Below are 22,751 nucleotides of genomic sequence, written 5' to 3' on the forward strand. Positions count from 1 at the left end.
AGAGTAAACGAGCATCCTGTGCACTAAAATGAATTCAGAATTCATTTTAGTGCACAGGATGCTCTTTTATACACTCTGCTATACGCAATGCTTGTGAAACTTGCACTGTGGTTTCCTGCTCCAAATTATGTCACCACAATGTACCCTTTTTAACACTTGAGCTGCAAGTCACACATTGTAACGTCGCCTCGCAACGCTGTATTTAACGCAGTGGACTTTCATACATATATTAATGCAGCAACCCAAATGCTTGAAAATAACCTACAATAAGAATGTTCAAAGCCAATTAAAACAAAGACAGAGAAACATCACAAAATGAAACACCTCAGGTCTCACAAACGTGTCAAGACACAATAGTGTTTTTTAAGGGAAATAGTTATGAATGGCCATATCTGCATGTGTATTTTTATTTTTTTGGTCAGATCTTATCTTCAGTCCATAGGAACACAGACTTTTTTTTTTTCCTCATAGAGCTTCATGGCCACCTGTCAGTTTGTGAAACAGCTCTTCATTCAGGGTGTCACTCTGCTCCCGACTTCGAGTGGACATGAAGATGTAGCCACCGATGTACTCGTGGACAATCTTACAATCTGCTGTCACGCAGCTGAAGGCGATGTTCACATTGCCATCAAACTCAATGGCAACCTGGTACAGATATGGCAGGAATGTATTATTTTACACCATGATATTTATATTAATGTGAGAGCTTGGAAAAACTGACAAATCTCATTGGTACATAAATATATGAATTCGGATTACCTGTTTGATGTCCCAGTTGACATTCCATTGCCTCATGGTGTTGTATCTCCAGGTTTTCACAACATCTCCAACACTCAGGTCAATGCGGATTAAACGATTATTGGCAATGCCGAGCACCTCATCCTTACGGCAACCCTTAAACCTTATGTGGACAATGAAAATGTTTTTTTATGATGTCACTTATAATGTGAAATTATTTTGGTTAAATTATGTCATACAGAATTTTCAGTTCACACTGAAAATTCCAAAAGGAAAAATTGCACTTTAAATACCAGGATAATGTATGGAATGTTGGACACTTCATACACTCAACTGTTGCAAGGAGGCTATCACACTTGAAGATGCATGACAAAATAACCTTTAAAAATGTATGCAATACACAGTTGAATATATAAGTATAAAAAGTACACAGACAGTGTATAAGTGCATAGTGTATAGTACATCATTTGGTGAGTAATTTGTTATTTGTTTCTGTTTCCTTTGTTGCCTTGGTTTCTCCCGCTGTTCATTTCTTGTTATGGATACCCATGTTATTGTCAGTGTCTCATATAGTTCCTTGTTTCTCCCCTTGTATATATAACCTTATGTTTCAGTTGTTTTCTGTCCATTCTCGTCAATGTCTCATTAGTAGCTGGATGTTGGGCTATTTTGGTTACTTTGTACCCTAGTGTTACGCCCATGATTAGTGTGGCCCTTATTGGGTCGTATTTTTATTTTATTTTATTATTATTTTTTTATTGGAAATGTTAACCTCTCACCCCCTCATTTGTTTCTCCACTAGAAATATGTAATGTATGCAAAATAACATCCATATATCTTTTTATCAACTGGTATTTCAAGAACTCATTGATGATATTAGTTTTTGTTCACTGATTAAATTTTGACTGTTTCTGTTATCAGCGATGAGGGGCAGTTGTGGCCAAATGGTTAGAGGGTCAGACATGTTACCCGAAGGTTATGGGTTCAAGTCTCAGTACCGGCAGGAATTGTAGGTGAAGTTTGAAGATTTCTTACTTTTCTGCTTAGCAATACTGAGATTGAATGATAGCAGAAAGTACATTGAAAGATAAAATTGTAAGAAAACAAAACAAAATACAAAAATACCTGAGAAATATAAAAACTACATTTTCAAAACATATTCAATAATACTACTCCAAAAAATAAAAGATATACATATGCACATATATACATATACGTCTGTCCATACATAAACAAAATGTACATCCATTCACACATGCATATAATAAAAATAAAAAGTTATGAAACATACAATTGCAACTGTAAAAAGGATTCTAAGCATTCATGGAATGGTAGAGCTAGCACAATGTTTTGTCCTTGATTTGAATAATAATGAAACTGAACAATTAGATGGAAAGAGAGACCAAACTTAAGTTCAAGTGGAACAAAAAGCACTGAAGATTACATGTTCCATAATAGTTACACTTTATTTCGATAGTCCACTTTAGACCTTCTTCTAATTATAAGTAACTTTGTAACTGCATGTCTACTAACTCTAATTTGAGTAGGTATTAGTAGACTGGTAACACTTGATTTTAAGGTCCAAATTAGGAGTTTGTTGAGGGGAAAACTCTTAGTTAATTGTGAATGTGTTCCTTAATCTTAAGTGTTACCGGTAGACTGTTAATTTAGGGTTAGGGTTAGTAGAATAAATTGGCATGTACTTGCAATCTAATACCAAAAGGAATGGTAGAACTAGCATAACGTTTTGTCCTTGCTTTGAATAATGTCAAATTACTTTGCTTACTAAGGTGGGGAAGTGAATGTACAGCACTCTTTCACATTTAGTAACCATGACTGAGGATCAAGGCATCTAACCCCCAGTTGCTTCAGTTGGCACTGGAGCAAATGGCTGCCCACTACTCCAGGTGTATGTTCACAGTGTGTGTGAGCAGTGTTCACTATTCACTACTGTATATGTGCACTTGGATGGGTTAAATGCAGAGCAGAAATTCTGAGCATGGGTTACTATACTTGGCAACATGTCATGACAATGGCAGAACACTAGCAATGTCTTTGTTATTCTTCCTAAATGAAGATCCTGTAACAATTCAAATGCAAGAAAGAGGTATATCCAAGAGTACAACGGACTTCTCTCAAAGACTGAAGAACAAATGCAGTTCATTATGTTTGATTGTCAGAGAGCACCAAACTCTGTATCCAGTTTCTGCTGCTAAAGCACGTTGGATTGACATCACAATCCAGAGCAGATCACAATATATCAACAGCATTATAATTGAACTTTTTTAAAAAATATTTTATTTTGACATTATTTCAATAGGACAGTAAGTGGACATGAAGCAAAGTGGGACAGAGAGGGGGCAAGATTGGGAAAGGTCCACGAGCTGGGACTCAGGATGCCTGAAGTGCAGCAGCACCACATGTCAGTGCGCTGCCCACAAGGCTATCGCTGCCAATATAATTTAACATTGTAATGCCCTATTCGGACGGGACTAGTTTTCTAAACTACGTTTGAGTTTCGATTCTTATCACCTGACGTCTGCGATTTTCATGTACCAATTCGGACGGGACTAACATCTCCGTGTTTATTTCAGAGGTGGGAGGGTCTGTTTTGTACATCTGGGCGTTTCAGAGGTCACGCGCTCTGTATGCGTGCATTGCGTGTCATTCGGATTGATTACCATTAGTATAACAGTTTTACTACAAATACCATGGTGAAGTATAGCAAAACCATGTTAATGTGTGGTTGCTTTAGTTTTACTTTAGTTATTTATTTGTAGTAAACCCGTGTTTAATTTTCATAAAGGTGCATATGTAATTAAAACATTATGTAATTGAGTGCAGAAATGAACGTGAGTAATTTTACCTGACGCAGATTTTACAATAGCCAGTCTGAATGGTTTACGTGATCTGACTTGATTTTATTATTGTTTTTATTTATTTACTTATTTTTTCCTTGCTGGGAGGCAAATATATCAAACATGAGCGCGGTAAGAGCGTCTACGGTAATTCACGTTGGCCAAAACACACAAGGAAACGCATTGTGAAAAAAAATCTCACCGGCAATCACAGACATCGCATTCGGACGGGATTAGTTTTCTCAGAGGATCACTGAGTTTGCTGAAAAACAGTAGGTAATTTGCTCTGGAATTATTACAGAGGTTGTGTGAGAAAAACACAGACATGGCAGAATTGGACAGGATTAAAATCACCAAGTACGTCTGTGAAACACACATTTCTCTAACGACCCCCTGTAAAACTAGTCCCGTCCGAATAGGGCTTAAGACTAAAAACACTGTTCTGTGTTCTCATTTTTAACCTAATTCACAGTTTGCTAACATTTTAATGGTTTTGTATAATTATTAATTACATGCTGGTCACCAATGCATTATGGTCATTAAGACAGAATTTCAGCTTTGTTGAGCACACCCCACACGTTGTCCAATCTCAGCAAAATTTAGTTTGTTTCCATTTCTCATGAAGGAGAGTTGATTGGGTGGGTGAGAGCAAAAGATTTCAAAAGTCCAAAAATAAGTGCCACCCTACCCATGGTCCTTCAGCAAAACGGATTTTGAATGCAACTTTCAAGAAAAATAAAAATAAATTTGAGCCTATGCGATTTGAGCAGAACCAAGGAATTTTGTGTGCGGGTGGTTGGGGGGATACATCCAAAATCAACAGAAAACAACCAGATTTAGCATTTAATGAGATATGTAATAAATGTTTGTATAAATGTCAGGATTTTATGAAAATGACTTCTGCAGATCAGCTGAACTCAGTGCCCACTGGGGAATCTGTTAGAACAGCCTCTGATTCACCAAATGCAACATGAAATGCAGAGATAAGGTACAGTTTAACTTTGCAGTATCTAGTTTTTTGTTTTAAATTAATTTATTCCTATAAACTACAAAATATGTGGAAGATTGAATCTTTGCAGTATTTAAATATTTATAATATTCTGGAATAGCAACAGTAAATGCATTAATGACGTATGTTCTTGCTTCGGACCGTAATTTGAAAGTATATAATTTGATCTGAAGACACTGCTTTAATTTATAGTGAAAAATTGATTAACTTCAGTCAATTCCACTGTTTTCCGTATATGAAAATGCATGATGATAACTAGCAGTCAAGTTCTGTTGCAATTTTTCTTGGTTCATTATTGTGAAAAATAAATGTAAAAATGTCATATATGTATATAATATCAGGATCTGAACCTCATGCATAAAATTACATCACTACCCTACCAAGACTCAGAGTGTTGAAGAAGAAGAAGTAGTGCCAGAAGACAAAGAAGTGCCAGAACTGGGGCCTATACTATGAAGCCGGTTTGGATGGCTAGCTAGGTAAGTTTCAAATTAGTTCACACCAGCTATGGGTTTTAGGCACAGTGAAAATGGTTTGGATTTTAGTGGTGTTCGTTGCCATAGTAACTTATGGTCCACAGCTAAACTGCTCCTGGGCAGGATATATTCTGGTTTAGAGATTGCAAACCGACATTTGACCAAACAGCTTCGAGCAAAGTGACACATATGTGACACAATAAAGCCACTCCCCCAGTTTCCCTTGTTCCAAATTAAAAGTCACTACATAATAAAACATTTTAAAAGATAAAAATCTGGCTTTTAGTGATGATTATTTATTATAATTATTTTATAGAATTTATATAATTATTATACACTTTATCTTTTACACAAGCCATTTTAGTTTACTAATTATTATTAAGGGTTTATTTTAAATTAATACAAATGTATACATATAATATGAGCTTTAGAATCAACAGATAAAGCTTTAAACTTTAAAGCTTTAAAAATAGGTGCATGACACCCCTACAGGCCTCTGCCTACAGAGAAATTTTACTAAACTCACCTGACTACAATGTAAGAGAGGCCAAAGTCAGGCAGAGCCTGCCAGATCTGAAGGAACTTCTGAATGGCATCTGTTAATGAGAGCTGAGCAACATTCTGATAGGCCTCCAGGATCCTCGGTGTGAGCTGAACAATTAGAGGGAAAGAGACACCAAACTTAAATTCAAGAGAAACAAAAAGCACTGAAGATTACATGTTATATAATGGTTACACTTTATTTCGATAGTCCACTTTAGACATTTTACTAATTATAAGTAACTTTGCAACTGCATGTCTACTAACTCGAATTAGAGTAGGTATTAGTAGACTGGTAACACTTTATTTTAAGGTCTTGGCACTAATATTCTAATGACTGCTAGTTTGTATGTAGTTGCAAAGTAACTTTGTGAATTAGTGTTATGAATAATGCAGTAATTAACCAGTTCAAATATGCATTCTAAATGTGGTACCTGCTTGGGTTTGTACTTCTTCTGGTAGCGTGGAGAGACGAGGCTGTGTGTATTGATACTTTCATCTGTCTGAGCTGTGTTATTACTAGGTGTGGTTTTCTGCATGGCCAAGAACGACTGGATACTCTGCACCTCACTAGAGAATGAGCTGTCAGCTAAAGTCTTGCCCTTCGAAGCCAAACGACATGCTGCCATCCATCGGCTGTACTGTTGTTCCTAAAATAAGACAGAGAGTCAGAGTTTTTCTGTAGTTTTATGTAACATAGACCACAACGTACTGCTGTCCATTTTTGGTGAACCTGTATTACTCACTGTACAGACCTGGTTCTACAAGGGTGCTAAGGACATTTTCTGTGGTGCTGTCAGCCAATCAAATTTCTTATATTTGCTTCCATAGCATTTATTATGTTATTTAGAATTTCCATTTCCATATTTCCCATGGTGCGCTAAATTAAATGCTCATATCTCCAGCTGAGAAATGTCTCTGATAAAGAGACTACATCCGATATTCCTGGCATATTGGAAAGATCTAACAGTTTGTTTATTGAAATTAACAAAGCCATCGGCACCAGTGGTCGTTAGAATCTACTAAGGCTTTCCCAAGAGCTTTAATACATTGAAAATACCAAGATTCGTTTACATAGTATTTTTGATGTATTTTCTGATACATTTCTGAACCTTTACTTCTAATATGTTAACAAAATAAAACATAAATGTTGAACCTGGCCCTATCCATTTCTTTTCTTGAAATGTATGAAAATTAATGGATATTTATATAGATAATGCATCATTTACATATTTAAACAGCACTTCAGAAAACTTTGAATAAACTTTAAAGTCACTTAGGGTATGTTTACACAAAAATGATTGTAGTAAAAACTTAATTTTTTTCTTTATTGTTCTTTTTCATGTTTTTAGAGGTTCATGTACAGACAACAATGTTGTCAAAATGACCCCTGTTCATATAGATCTGTGAAAACTACTAAAATGTTGTGTTATGCATGCCAGGCCAGTAGTTGGCGATGTCACATTGCAAAGAAACACTACGTGCCTACACACATACACATTCCAATAGAATGAACATGAAAGACAAACAGGTATAATGTCACTCTTTTCACAAATTTGTGTTTTCGTAGTTTACAATGGAGACAATAACAGTATTGTTTTGAAAAAATTGCTGTTTCATGCCCCCAAAATGCCACTATGTAAATGAACAGATAAAATGCTTTTTTTTTTTTTAAATGGTGTCGTGTAAACGCCCATTATAATGATTATATTATGAGATTATAGATTATAATGTCTGAATGCTTTTATGTGATGTGTTACTGCCATGTTATTGGCTCATTAGGTCTAAATTGGCCACTGCATATACTGATGTCAGTTAAGCTGTTCTACACATATAATCATAGACTTACTTGCTCACAGCGCAAGTACACCTCATTCATGCCCTCTGGCCCGGGTATCAGCAACCTGATACAAAACTTCTGCCCAGCAACACTCACATCAGGGGCCACCTCGCAACCTGTGTTAACGAAAAAGCTGTTGTGAACCTGTGTGATATGTATATACACATTTTAACATCCATGAGTGTGTGATCACCTTTAAGGTTCATTTGTTGAATTGGCTCTTTAGAACTCTCCTCTTTACTCTTATAGTAGGAGATGGTCGTGTCCTTAAATGTAAACCAGTATTGTTTATATCCTTTCAGTGTCAGCCTCTTCGGTCTGAAAAAAAGGTGAAACCACAAGCATATTAGTCATAAAAGTCAGATTTACAGTGGTGGCCAAAATTATTAGAACACTAGTATTTTCACCAGCTGTCAGTTATTTCTATATTTTGCTGTAGTGTGTCAGTAGGAAATATCAGTTTACATTTCCAAACATTCATTTTGCCATTAATTGCAATAACTGTACTTTTATCTTAGTGAGGAGGCGGGGCTGACCCCGTTGCTATATGACACAGTCTTTTGAAGACTGTGATTGGTTGGTTGTCCAAGAAGGAAATAAAAGAGCCCTTTTAAGAATATGGTTTATTTTAAGCCTTCACTTTGAAATTACAGGCGTAATTTTTCCTGTTTTACTGTACTCTCTCTCTCTCTCTCTCACACACACACACACACACACACATTATATGTATATTAGTGGTGTCAAAATTAGCATGTTACCGCATGCGATTAATTTTTTCAGTTTAACGCGTTAAAAATATTTAACGCAATTAACGCAAAGTTGGTCATCCCACTTATAACTGCTGTTTCTGTCATTTTTTCTCTTGACAAGAAGTGTATTTATTCAGTCGCATAACGTTTTTACGATCAAATCAAACGGGAGACATTTCAGACGCTCTTCAACTGCATGCACAAAGGTATGTAGCCCGTATCATTTCATATCAAAGCGCAAAATAAACTACGTACATGCAATGACGTGGTCAGTTAAGTAATGAAGTTACCAAAAGGCGATTAAAGCTACCTGAAACTGTGCATGCATGTAATATATTTTATATGAGTCACATTTAAGGACATGTCTCTGAAATGGTTTTCAAAACTGTCCTGGAGCAGCCCGCACTGTCTCCCTCATCTAACACACCCGATTCAACTTGTCAGCTCATTAACAGACTTTAAGACCTGAAGTGGGTCAGAAATGGTAAAAAGAGTAGAGAGAAAATATGATGCATGTCAGATCCGTGTCATGTTCAGCAGCAGCAGCTCTTAAAGAAATAACAGCCAAAATAACCTAATGACCAGCTGCTGTGATGTCTATTAATCAAAGGACAAAGAAAAAAAAGAGGAAGATTTAAGGATTCATCTTTATTTAATTTAGAATTTAGTGTTTGATGACTTCAATTTCAATTTCCGTATTTCTGCTGAAGTGCACAAGTAATATGACATTTATTATAATGGGTTTATGTGAAGATTGAGTTAATTTAAGTTAACTTAAATTAGAAGTTATTTTTTTTAAAAGTCTAATAAATGTTACAATTGATAGCTCTCAATTATACTGTAATGCTGAATGGCTATAGTCAATTGTTAAATATGGGGGCAATTTTATAGAGAAATCAGTAGTATTGGGATCATTGATACTGACCTTTAGTCATAAAAAAGATGCCATTGAACAAATATTTAAAAAATATACTGTCTTTATGTTGTTTGTACATTAAATTGAAGATTGAATGTGAAATTATTGCTATATAAAAGTATATTTAAAAATTTTAATGTTAGGTGGGATTAATCGCGATTAATTTCAGAAAAATGTGCGATTAATTAGTTATTTTTTTTAAATCGATTGACAGCACTAATGTATATATCTTCTTTATTTTTTATTTACCATGCTGTCATACTTAACATATTTTATAGGAAATGAACAGCGACACAATAAAATTTTGAAAGTGCTGTAACAGACCCAAATCATCGCTGCTGCATAGTTGCATTTTTCCAGTTGCCAAATATGTTAATGTAGTGATTACATCCATTTCTGGTGCTATGGCATTTCTGCGCGGTGTCGGAGATGTTAGCGTGTCTCTAATAAGATCGGTCACAAACATGATCCCTGCACGATCTAATGTGTAGCATCTTATTAACTCAGTCATGCACTGTGTGCAACACAATTCTTCTCCCTCTTCATGTTTCGTCCATTTTCTCCACTGCTAAAGAAACTGTAAAGCCTGTAAAAGACCTCGTCCGTACTCCTAACAATTTTGGACCTTAAGACCTCTTTAAGCGTTAAGATGCTTTCTGAATTACTTTTTTTCTTTACTAGGATCTTTTCTTTAATTTTAAGGGGAAACACCCACATTTCTAAGAATTTTCTTAGAATTTTGTTACTAGGAGCAACTCATAGCGCTAAGATTTTTCATGAATACAAGCCCAGATCTCTGTGTGGAACACTGGCTGTTGTCAGACTCCAATCTCACTGGATTACTACAATTAATGGCAAAATTAATGTTTGGAAATGTGAACTGACATTTCCTACTGAAACACTACAGCAAAATACAGTGAAAATACTAGTGTTCTAATAATTTTGGCCACCGCTGTATTTGTATAGCACTTTTCACATTGTTTCAAAGCAGCTTTACAGACTGGATTACTATATTGTGGTATTTATCAATTGCTGTCATTACTAATTAACTTTAGTAAGAATTAAGAGTAATTTAGTTTTGTCAAAGATTTAATAATATGAACTAATAATAATAATAATAATAATATGATGTATTAATGTGGGAGGGGAGCTGGGATTTGTATCTTACCTGAATATTTTCAAGTAGTCATGTAGTTCTGGTGCTGTCATTGTTTCCTGTGTGGACACTTGAGATGTTAGATATGCAAACCGTTCACAGCTCACCAAAACAGTGATTTGGGGCTGTTTTGAAACACCCACAGTAGTATATGATGCTCTATAAATGCTACTGTATCATATTTGATACGCAAAATGATGATAGAGCCTACTTTTAATGCCTCTAAATTAGTGTTACAATTATAAACATGATCAAAACTTTGCTGAAAAAACCTGTTGTAGACAATCTGCTATGTGACTTCTGTCATCTGGTTGATAGTTCATACTTTTTAGCAAGTAGAAGGCCTTTTAGTATAAGTGTAAAAATGTCCACTTTAAGGGTGTGGTACACATTATTTCTGGATTGTTTTTTATGGATGCAGAAATTTTGTCCTGTCTGCAAAAAATAAATAAATAAATAAAACATTACCTTTGCGAATTACTAAAGACACCTTGACATATGTTTTTGTGAAATCTTTACCGATTTTTATAAAGTAAACGTTACATTTTATATTGTTACACTAATATAATTTAATATTTTTATTATTTTTTTCAATTAAATATTAATTAACTGAAATATTAATTAATATTTCAAGATGAATACATACTGGACTGAAGCAATTTAGGTTTACTTGTTTCAGTTTTCATCATTTTTAGAAAAATCATAATAACATTTATCAAATATGATACTTCAGGTTTTAGAGGAACTTTTATTTGTACATCTCTCAATTAATGCATCGATATATTGCATTAAATAATCATCTTGCATCATTAAATATCATACTGTTATGATTTTAATGGGGGATATAGAGTGAAAACTGATCTTTATATGCATTTTATGTAGACAGTCTGCTATACGGTTATATAGATCTCATTCATTTTTGATGGAGTCCAGACCTTCTGCTGTCAGTCTAAAGGTCTAGTTACGCAACACTTATGTCTCCTGTCTGCCTTCCCCTTTGTGATCCTCTGATCAACCCTTGGATTTGGCTGCACTGGTGGACTGTTTCTCAGTATACATCTCTCCCACTGACTCTGATTCTGACTCTCACTTGGTTACTTTGTTTGATTAGACTGTCCTCCCAGCTCTGACTTTGGCCCGTCTCGACTCATCCTGCTGAGGCCTGCTGAGTGTTTTGTTTTTGAATAACTCTCAATAAAGTTTTTGTTCAGTATCTTTCTGCTTCTGGGTCATATCTCATAAAGGCTGACTTTACACTCCGGCCAGTATAGACCCAGGCGAGATATCTCCTGCCTACTCAGTGATGGAATTCCTTAGAGTTATGCTGGGTCATCATGACTGAGGAGGAGATTTCTGATGCTCTGGTTTCTTGGGCCAACCAAGCTCTTGGGCCAGCTTTGCTGAATCTAGATCAAGCAGAATTTTGGGATCCCAACTGCCGCCACTGTTTGTCCTTCCCATAAGCCTTGGATCAACAGCTGTTTATTGTTGTGAGCCTGCTGGTCAGTTCTTCATGATTTAATGTGAAGTGCTGTTCTTTCTCTAGCCACATACATACATCATGGGGAGGTCCAAGGTGGTATGTGTGATCTCTCTCCTCAATGGATGGGCTGTGACTGGGAAACTGCTGGGAACTGTCATGTTCAGGCATAAGATTTGTAGTTTTTAAAGCAAAAATCACACATACCTGAAAGTACAACTGCAAACCATTCATCAAATGGAGAACAAATCCTTCATGACAAAAAAATGTGGCGAGGAAGAGTAGGCAAGAGCAGTGCTAGTAGCTCTCAATCTCAATTTAAGAATCAACAAACTCTGACTTTGTGCTTCCAAAGAGCTGAGGTTTGAGCAATAAATTCACATGAATATAAGAAATCAAAAACTGTACTTTTAGATTTGTTTGACACTGTATGTACACTAGACTGTGTGATTCAGTAGTTCACTTTCACGTGCTATCGGAAATTTCCTATTTCCCACTTATAAAGTCATGATTACGAGCTTGCCCCATTCAAGTGCTTTGTTGTCGGAAAGAACAAAATGTAGCATCCTATTGGTTGACAATCATGTAAATATTCACCGTTTTAGATAGTCACCTTGTTGACGATTCTGGAAGTTTGGTCAAATACATGCTTATTTCACTCTTTATAAAACATACATGCTTCAAATGATTGTTCATATATAGCAATACACTACTTTAGTGACAGAACAATGTGATGTTGTTGTGGAAAACGCTAATAAAGAATAGCATTGACAGCAGCAATGGTTCTCCCCTCCAACATGTTTAAAGTTTATGACCCGCCAAACTCAGAAACTCTGGTATCAAAATTATCTCTGAGTTTCCCAGCAGTAAATACAACTTGAGATGCGTCTAATTTCCCATTAGGAAACTTGATTCCGATAGCACGTGAAGGCGGGATAATTCCCTGATTGCACAAAAATGCAAACCACAACTCAGCATGTGAAAACAATTCTGAGAGAGAGATGTGTAAAATTACTTAATGTGTATATGGACTGACTAAAAAGTCTAGACTGCTTCATTTTGTGGAATAGGGGCATGCTTTTACCATTCCCTTCAATCATTTTCGGTATGCTTTGCTAAGTTTCTATAGGGACATCAATATATTGAGATCAGGAGGTCTGTGTTGATCTAATCAGCCTTTTCCTCCACCTGGAGTGAGTTTTGCACTTCAGAATCCATGGTTCTTCCATCAGGTTATGATTTGATTCTTCTAATCTCACTTCTGCTCCTGAGTAGTGGAAGGTGGCATCTAAGCCTGAGCCCATGCAGGTGGGAAGGTCGCGTCTTACTATGAAAGAGAACCAGTGGCATCCTTCCAATGGTCTGTGTCTTTCTGTCTAGTAAAAGCTCTTGCAAGTGAATAACCAGGTGAGTTCTGGTAAGCACAACTTCTGTCTTATTTACCAGTCCCACTGATATTCCACAACAGCACTCATAAATGATCTTTGCTCATCGACTCAAGAGCTGAGGGTAATTTCATAGACATATTTGTCTGTGTCTGTCCAGCGGCTGGTATGATTTGTGTACCTTCGATACCTTGTATATTTTTCCCCTCTCCAGGTGCACATCCAGAACATCAGATGCATGATCAAAAGGCTGCTGGAGGACCAGATTTATATTAAGGCAGAAAAGTAATAATTCCATTTCCAACCACTCCTGTTCTTGAAGACCTTTATCTTGAGGGAAAGGGTAGGGAACAACGGGGCTAAAGGCACCTTTGATATTATTTTCATCTAAACCACTAGATGGCACAAAAACGTTTCGTAACACTTTCCAAAACATCCGCTTTTCAATATGCATGTGTATATTTGTCTGATCTTTGACACGATCGCAGGCAGCAGTACAAAGTTGCTTCCTTGATCTAATAGGGTTTTTATTTTATTTATTTTTTTTTGTCGTAGATTTCAGTAGCAAATGAGAATCGCTAAAATTAATGCATATATTCTGAGACAAAGGTGTTCTTTATGATTTTCAGTTTTGTTTAAGATAATTAAAGCAACAGTTTTTAAATTGAAAAATAATATGTAAAAGTATGGTATTTGGGGTAAAAAGCGCCCCTACTGTTGGGGCTAAAGGCACACAGTAATTAACATGATAATTAATAGATGGCTGACTTTCCATTAGTTGACATGTTAGGTAATGTTGGGTGTCCATATTAGAGATAATCACCATGTTTAGAATGAAACCATCATATGTAAAAACATGATATTAATCATATCATATAATAAAATATAATTTGTTGTTACTACTGTAAATATATATTCAATTATTATTGGATCTCCTTCAATACTTTCAGAATCTTTACTTATTAAAATGATTTTGTTTTTGTATTTTAAAATATATTTTTTATATTAACATATTTTAATGATAGTATATTTATAAAAAAAATTAATTAAATTAAATGAACTCTTTTATTTTTAAAAATAAGCAGAAAATAGTACAAACTTTGCTAAAGTGATTGTTTTGAACAAGTATTAACTTAAACATTATTTAAAAAAAAACATTATTTTAGCTGAAGTATTTGTATCAATACTGTGTGCCTTTTACCCCATGCCACCTCATACATTTATAAGATTTTTAAACAAAATAAACAACTTTTCAATACAACGTATATATTTTTTCTGCAATTATACATTTTAGGCGTAGTGAACAGCACATTTTTTCTTAAGGTGAGCCTTTAGCCCCGTTGTACCCTACTAATTGACCCTGCAGTGGTATAAGGGCTTTAACTATAGTTGGCCATTTGCCTGACCTGTGCAAAGCCAACAACAATTCCTGGGCTTTGCAAACTTCTGTTGACAGTTTTGCTGCAAATACGGCACTTTTGCTGCTCCAGATGATGTTCCCCCTCCTGATACCACAGTCTATGGCCTGTTATGGGCCTCCTTCTATCCATTGGCAATACTGTGGTCTTCACCATGGTGGATCAATCCTCCAAAGTGGTCCACTTTGTTCCCATTCCTAAACTCCCATCTACTAGAGCAGGGATAGGCAACGTCGGTCCTGGAGTGCCGATGTCCTGCAGAGTTTTGCTCCAACCCTAATCAAACACAACTGAACAAGCTAATCAAGGTCTTCAGGATCACTAAGGCTACAGGCAGGTGAGGGTTTTTTTCAAGGTTGGAACTAAGCTCTACAGGACTATCCTTGTACTAGAGCATTGGTTCTCATCTCTGGTTGTGGGGACCCGCAGAACTCCATAGAACTATCACTTTTTTAAATTTCCCACATAATTACCCAGCACATAGTAATATAATTAGTTTATTTTAACACACACAATAACACTTCAACAGGGCACGTTGTCATAGTTGTCACAATGTGAACCCGTTGTGTTTTATGGACTGGAAGCCAACCCTGCTCACGTAGGGTTACCTTCCTGCAGACTTTAGTTCCAATCCTGCTCCAACATCTGCATGTATTTTTCTAGTCATCCTGAACACCTTGATTAGCTGGTTCAGATGTGTTTGATTAGGTTTGGAGCTAAACTCTGCAGGAGCAGGGTTCCCACTGTGACAACTTACCCAGACAACACGCCTTGCTATAGTGTCACTGTGTGTTACATGAAGTGTGTGTTATATACTCGCGTTTCCTGGGCAATAATAGAGGAAATGTTCAAAATCTTTGTGATAGTAAAGACTTAGGGTAGCAAGACTTGCATTATGGACTGCTACAGGAGAGAAAACCAACTGAGCTACCCAGAATTAAACATATTATTCAGCAACTATTGATATCTGTTTAATACTAAAATAAATATTTTATTTTAGCTAGTCTGTAAAAGAAGCCAGTAGAAAATTTTAAGGTGTACACTGGAACAATTCAGCAAAAGCAAGGAATATAAAAATACATTTGCACGTGATTAGTTTGGTGTAGACTTGTCCTACTGTTTTGATCATGTGAATATGTAAATGCATGACTCTACAGGCTTTGTTAAACTAGTCTTTTGAAGAGCTGTGTATATGTCATGAAACTGACCAGCATGTCATCTGCACTGCTTTCTCCTTCCATTTTCACCTCCAGACACTGTAGAGCCGAATCCAGATCTTCCATAGCTGGACAAGATGCCACAAACTGTTCCGTCAGAGATACTTTCCCAATGTGGTACTGATGTAATCACACACACAGAGATCATAAAAACAAAACAAAAAACACTTTTTACTATAGCTCCAATTATGTTTGAAAATTGTTCACGATCTCAGTGATCACAATGATAGATCATTTTTCATTTGTATGGTGAGATGATATCTGTTCTATATCACCTATACCTGCAAGGCGGCGAAGACCATCATCTCCTCCTCAGTGCATTCAATTTCCTCCAGCAGAATGGCCCACCTTGCCTGTTCATACAACTGCGTCAGGCGCACCACGTCAGCCTGGCAGATAGATTCAGATGATTTTTCATAATTTTATGGGGGGGAAACAGGAAAGGACAAACATTTAAATAAAATGTAAATAACAAATTTAAATAAAATAAATAAAAATATATACAAGTAAATACATAAATACAAAAGGGAAATATGCTGTACCTACCTGTGGCATGATATCATGAAAAGTATAGTATTTGAAACGCAGTAAGAGTTTATCAAATTCTTTGACTCCCTGTTGTAGAAGAGAACGGGATGAATCCAACCACCTGAGCAGAGATTTCAGAACAAGTTACCATTACAGCATATTATCATTTTTTTTTTTTTTCATCATACTCACAATGCATTATATTTGGGGCATGAAGTGCAAAATGAAGCTTTTCAGCATGAGGGTGCAACAAAAATGAGAAAAAATGACAAGGAGTGAGGTGGTGATTATTTTCTGAATGCACAATACAGTACCTTTTTTTGCATACACAATAAGCAGTATTTCATTGAATTTAGTCATCCTGAAAACCAGATGTTGCCTAGTGTATTACCCTACCTGCTGTTAATATGTGCTTTCTCCGTTATGTTAATTGTCCGATACAGCTTAGCAATGGTCTCTGGTGCTGGAGCAGGCTGACTGACCGCCAGCATTTTGTACACAGCCTCAGTTTCAGGCGTTTCAGCAAAGAAAGCAGGCATGCCATTGGCAAGCTTTGGGATTGTGCCTGCAATTGCACAAATGAACATCAGAGCAGCTTTACCTGACCTTTACTTGTGTGTGTGTGTGTGTGTGTGGGTTGGTATTTGTGGTTTACGGGGACACAAATTTGTTTAATGACATGGGTATGACAGAGGTATTACAATTTGTAGGTGGTTTATGAGGACATTTCCTGTGTCCTCGTAATTCAAAAGGCTTAAAAAAACATACTAAATGGTGTTTTTTTGAAAATCTACGTTTCCTGTAAGGGGTAGGGTTGGTGTAGAGCGATAGAAAATACAGTTTGTACGGTATAAAAACCATTAAGCTTATGGAGAGTCCCCATAAACCACAAATACCAACATGTGTGTGTATGTAAATAAGTAAGTAAATAAATATTATTTGTTTGTTTATTTAGTTAGTGTGTAAGCATACTTTGAATTGGATCTTATATTTATGTGTATTGGTTTGGAATTTATATTTTCTTTATATGTATTGCTCACTTGACGGAAGTGGTGCGCATGTGATGTCATACACCTCTTCCCCAAAATCTTTATCTTTCTTTTTCTTCTTCTCTTCTACTGGCCATAGAAGGGACAGTTCTTCTGGACGGCGAATGTCTAAAGAAGAGAAAACAAAAGTAGTCGTGCAATAATCAAATCAAACCACATGTGGTTTGGAAAAGCTATAGATAGAGCTTTCATTCTGGCATACACTGATCCTGACAACTTACTGGTCATATATTAACATAAATGTATGCATATTTTCAGCAACAGACTGTTTCTGTATAGATGATCTGAAAGTTAAAAGCTAGAAGAGCTATAGATGATTTGAACTCATCACTCACTCAGGAGTTTGCATATGCCCATGACGGTGCGGAACACGGAGCTGGAGAAGCAGACTTTCATTCGGAGGACAATGCCACTGGGCATTACCAACCGCAGGGGCTTGTGCTGGGGCGTGAGGCAAAGTCGGGCATCCGCATGAATTCCACATTTATCCAACGTCCAGGATGGTTTCAGTAACCACTGCTGCTTCTGTTCCCACCACAGAGCATGATCGGACCAATCCTTTTTATTTCTAAAGTGGAGAAAAAAATTGTCAGTCTCTCTTAAAATGTTGGGAAACTGTTCGTATATATATATATATATATATATATATATATATATATATATATAGGCTATATATCAGGGTGGTGAACTCTAATTAAAACTCACCTAAATGTAGCTGTCTAGTAACCTTGATTAGCATGTCCAGATGTGTTTGATTATGGTTGAATAATAATAATAATAATAATATACATATATATATATATATATATATATATAATAAAAATAACTAATAATTATGTAGAAAACTTTTACCAAAATGGATCTGGGAATTGATTTGAAAGACCTGAGACTTAAGAGTCTGTGTTAAAGAGTTATGGACATGCCTGAAATCAACAATCCTAATACCCTAATATCCTAAATATATTTATTTTATATAAAATAAAAGAAAAATAGTATTATTTTTTTTACAGTAAATTTAAACTTCTATAACTTTTTAATACTTTAATTTTACTAAATGATTTCACTTCTGCAGTAATCTGCCAATTGTCTTCTTTAAAAAGAGAACAACCTTTGGTCTGTATTCAAAGGCGTTCATGAATTATAATAATTTAAGTTTGTATAGTGCACTTTCTCGTGAATTTTCATAAACGGGGGTGACAGTTAAGAGGTTAAAGCCACTGCAAATAAATCTGAATGTCACTTAAAATAACAAACATCAGACATCAACTCACGTGACTTTTCCACAACTTTGAGGATGACTCCACCAATATGTAGGTCCGAGGTGACACTGATTTTAAGAGGTGGGGCTTCCGGTCCCAGTTCCTCTACAGAGACGGACAGGTCCCACACTGCCATTCTAAGCTGAATAGAGATGCCATGAGAAGTCATGCTTCCACAATCTCAGCTATTTCCCTTTTTTATACTTTTGCATTTAATCTGTTTAACCTGCTAACCTGCTGCTTTCTAACTAGCTTTAATCAGCACATTTACAGATAGGTGGCTGACAAATAACATGACTTATATAAAAAGTAATAAAAATTATTATTACCACAATTACTATACTTTCTAAATCGCATATAACCTTGACCAGTTGAATGCTTCCACAATATCAGCTATTTCCCTTTTTATAGTTTTGCATTTAATCTGTTTAACCTGCTTTAACTAGCTTTAATCAGCACAATTTCAGATGGGTGGCTGACAAATACAAATAACATGACATATATAAAACGTATTACATTACTTATTACTAATTACTTTCTAAATCCCATATCGACCTTGACCAGTTGAAAAATACAAGAATAATCATGAAACTGTAAATAAATTACAGAAAAAAAAGAGTAACCCCTTGCTTTACTTTTTTAAGGAAATGTAATTAAATTACAGTAATTAATTATTTAGTAATGTATTACAACAATGTGTGTATACACACACACACAGAAAGAGAGAGAGAGAGAGAGAGTCACTTTACATTATATAAAATGACTTAATAATCAAAAACATTAACCATTCAGAAAAAGACAAACTCGCATTAGAGATGTAGAATATGGTCAAGCCAGCAGAGTATGTGCTTTATAAGTACTAATAAATAGCTAATATGCTAGTGATATGCATGTTAATAAGCAACTAGTTAATAGTAAGAATTGGTCCCTATACAAAAGTGGTACCAAAAAAAATCAAACCTTTGTTAATTCACATGTAGCAGGGTGCACCAGTAATATTGTACACTTTGATTAAAATAATAAATAAATAAACTTAAGAAATCATTATGAAAAAACAAAGATAGTGTCTCTACGGTACACTGTCTAGGCCTGAAGGCCCATGCGTGTGCACCTTCTTCTCTTCTAAACCTTACACCAGCCGTCAGACAAAACATCCCACCCTTCCTTTTTGTTGTGTTTCATTTTTTTCTGTTTCTTACCTCGTATGGTTGTGGTTCCAAAAATGTTAAGCGATGTACAGACTACGCCCTTGGTCTCTAGCACTTTCTATCTGCCTCTCTCATGAACTTGTGAGACATGTGCTGTCACTTCCTCCCTATTTTTTTTCTGTCTTTATCTGCTGAGGTTTCACTCTGTCTATGTGAGTGAATGGCTCTTCTCTTTTTCAGACTGATTTCTTAAGGGTTCAGCTACCCATAAATAGGTTTCTCTTCCTCTTCCTGTGATTGAGATGCACTTTTAAAATGAAACAAAGCCATATAGCATACTTTTTGTTTTTTTCTTTTTTGTTTATGCATTTATTTATTTATTTTTAATAGAATGCATCCAGAAGACTTCTGCTCCCACAATAGTTTAATAAATTTGACTTTTCTAGATTACTGCACTTATACATCAACTATTATACAGGTAACTATATAGTGCTCCCTGCTGGATAGATTTTGCAGAACAGAGTTTATGTATTTATTTACTTAAAAGGTGATCAAAATCTTTGATCAAAGTCTTGCGAAAAAATATTGTTTTGCTTGTGCTTTGGATCTGCTGGAGTAGATGAATGTGTTTCCAGGCAGCAGTGTACAGATACAAGATATTATATCAGAGCGGATGGACAAATAATTAAGGTGATTTTTACATAATTAATAATTAAGTTGAGGTTTACCATAAATTTATAATCCATACATTTTTTTTTTTTTTTGTTAGATGACAGTTTGTAGGATGAATGTTTTCCCATCTGTCATTAATAACATTTTGTTATTGTTTATCAAAATATTTAAACGTTTAAACTGTGATTTAAAATACAAAGAGCGTGTGAAGTGTATTGTTGTACAGTCAGAAGCTGCTTCTTTAAAGGGACAGTTCACACAAAAATGAAAATTATGTCATCATTTATTTACCCTCAAGTCGTTCCACACCTGTACAAGTTTCTTTCTTCTGCTAAACACAAAAGAAGATGGAAGTAGTTGGTGTTAGCCATTCCAAAGGACTTTGAGCAGGAAAAAATGCTACTAAGTGCAGGTTTGGAACATCTTCAAGGGGTCATATAATGCTACATGCACTTTCACAAGTTGTTTGAACTGAAATGTGTGTTGGCAGTGTGTGTACACAAGTTAACACAACCACCCTAAATGATAAAAATCCACCCAGTGTTTTTTTTGTAATCACGTTAAATCTTTACCCCTTTCTCAAATCGAGCCGTCTGTCCGTGTGACGTCACACGGACGGAGGCCCCTCCCACGATTGTTGATTGACATCAGCCTTTTAGCACAGACTGCACTGGGGCCGTATGTATAAAGCCGCTCAGAGTAAACTTTTAGTCTTAAGTGTGTCAAAATTCTAAGAATGACGTCATTTTACTCTCATTCCTAGACTTAAGAATAAGAGTGATTCATAAAGGTTCCTAAGCGTTAAGACTAGGTCTCAGCTCCTAAATTATTTAAGAGAGCTGGAGAGGTCTCCTAACCTAGTTAGGAGTAACAAGATGGCTGCAAAGAGGAGGAGACAAACCCTTTCCAGCAAAGATATGACACATTGGAGTTATCTGATGATATGGAGTTGATAAAACGATACAAACTTGATCGTTATGATAGTCATATTTTTTTTGTAACTGACAAAGTAAGAAATTTAAATAACTTCTTCCACTCTACAAATCAATGCTCTAACTGCAGAAATTAAAGTAGTAATGACATTTTTTTTTGGCTGGAAAATTGGAAAAATGCAGCAATGCACCAGTTATGAGACAATAAGCAGGGTCTTACATATTGTGGCACTAACCCCACAAAACACAACAGTAGCCAAAAGTGATATATGGGATTTTATTTATTTACTTCTTCTTATTATACCACATTTCACTTAAACCATTAAAATACAAAGGACAAAAAAAAAAAAAAAAAAAACACTGACCAGTGTTGACAAATGCTTTCAATTGAAAGTAGCTAAAACTGGTCACTGATGTTGAGTATTTGCTGAGTTACAGTTCATTTTAGTGACATTTCTAAAAGCAGTTTTATTTTCCAAAAGCACAAAGTTGTGTTGTTATTGTGAGTGTAGACAAATAAAAGTAGACACTTAACACTTCAGCCTTAGACTTTACTGAAAGTTGCTTTTAGCTTCTTTATAAAAGTCTCCTACTCTTAGAAAAGTCCTACTTGTAACTAAGATTTTTTTTACTCTTAAATCCAAGGTTAAGACTATTCTTAAGAGCAATTCTGAGAAGTTTTATACATACGGCCCCTGGTGTCTTACCTCACACCCGACCCGATCAGTTGTTTCACCGCCAAAGCAGATGTAGACAAGAATGACTCCTAAGAGATTGAGGTGTTTTGTTGTTGGGTGTAATGATGAACATAGCAGTAGTCATTTACTTCCGTCATCTGAGCGGCTGAAGAGGATTGTTTTGTTCTGAAGGGAAATGCGCCCTCGATCTGCCTAAATGCGTCTATGTTCGCGTGAATCATTCGTGATCCAGCTTCACCTCCTGAAAAACTGAGTAAAATGTTTTGTAAATGAATCTTTGCAAATGGACTTTCCTAATAATGTGCTAATTAGCAAGTTTCAGGATGAATGCGTCTAAAGTAAACAGTCCATCAGAGAGGGGCTCGGAAGAGAGGGGCGGAGTCAGCAGAGCTCATTAACATTTAAAGGAGAATGACACAATAGGCTTGCTCTGACAAGAGCTGTTTTTGACAGGGTGAAAAGGGTGTTTTTTACACTACCAATGAGAAATTTTAACCAAACTATGTTACAGACTTTTTATTAAGACCCTAAAGGATAATATCAACTTGTGGAAAATGGGAATTATATGACCCCTTTAAAAGTAAATGACAGAATTTTAATTTTTAGGTGAACTGAACTATGCCTTAAGTAAACCAATAGCCACAATTTGTTGCTTCTATCCATTTTGCTGGTTCCTATATCTG

The 22,751-nt window shown here is 35.7% G+C and overlaps 1 protein-coding gene across 2 annotated transcripts; it reads right to left on the reverse strand.

Moving 5' to 3' along the window:
* Positions 1-393: 393 nt before the first annotated feature.
* Positions 394-20,638, reverse strand: im:7154036 (fermitin family homolog 3). Of its 2 annotated transcripts, XM_058776731.1 has the most exons (15): positions 19,818-20,638; positions 18,621-18,760; positions 17,695-17,927; positions 17,351-17,467; positions 16,707-16,875; positions 16,329-16,431; positions 16,064-16,171; positions 15,774-15,902; positions 10,295-10,341; positions 7,655-7,779; positions 7,471-7,577; positions 6,056-6,271; positions 5,608-5,732; positions 760-901; positions 394-645 (listed from the first exon to the last, which is right to left on the reverse strand). In XM_058776731.1, exons 2-15 carry the CDS (start codon positions 18,752-18,754, stop codon positions 466-468), a joined length of 1,935 nt encoding a protein of 644 aa, XP_058632714.1. In that variant the 5' UTR covers positions 18,755-18,760; positions 19,818-20,638; the 3' UTR covers positions 394-465. The 2 variants fall into 2 exon arrangements, with proteins under 2 accessions (XP_058632714.1, XP_058632713.1); XM_058776730.1 differs by lacking the exons at positions 18,621-18,760; positions 19,818-20,638 and having other exon boundaries at positions 17,695-17,940.
* Positions 20,639-22,751: the final 2,113 nt, after the last annotated feature.

Source organism: Onychostoma macrolepis, chromosome 05 (genome assembly GCF_012432095.1).
Source record: "Onychostoma macrolepis isolate SWU-2019 chromosome 05, ASM1243209v1, whole genome shotgun sequence".
In the NCBI taxonomy this organism is placed as follows: domain Eukaryota; kingdom Metazoa; phylum Chordata; class Actinopteri; order Cypriniformes; family Cyprinidae; genus Onychostoma; species Onychostoma macrolepis.

What these genes read in the sequence shown, in the direction of transcription:
- im:7154036 (XM_058776731.1), bottom strand. Translation starts at nt 18,754, where the DNA reads ATGGCAGTGTGGGACCTGTCCGTCTCTGTAGAGGAACTGGGACCGGAA. An exon ending in GCAGTGCAGATGACATGCTG is followed by an intron (nt 10,342 to 15,773) that starts GTCAGTTTCATG and finishes GTGTCCACACAG; the next exon opens with GAAACAATGACAGCACCAGA. An exon ending in TCAACTGGGACATCAAACAG is followed by an intron (nt 646 to 759) that starts GTAATCCGAATT and finishes TATCTGTACCAG; the next exon opens with GTTGCCATTGAGTTTGATGG.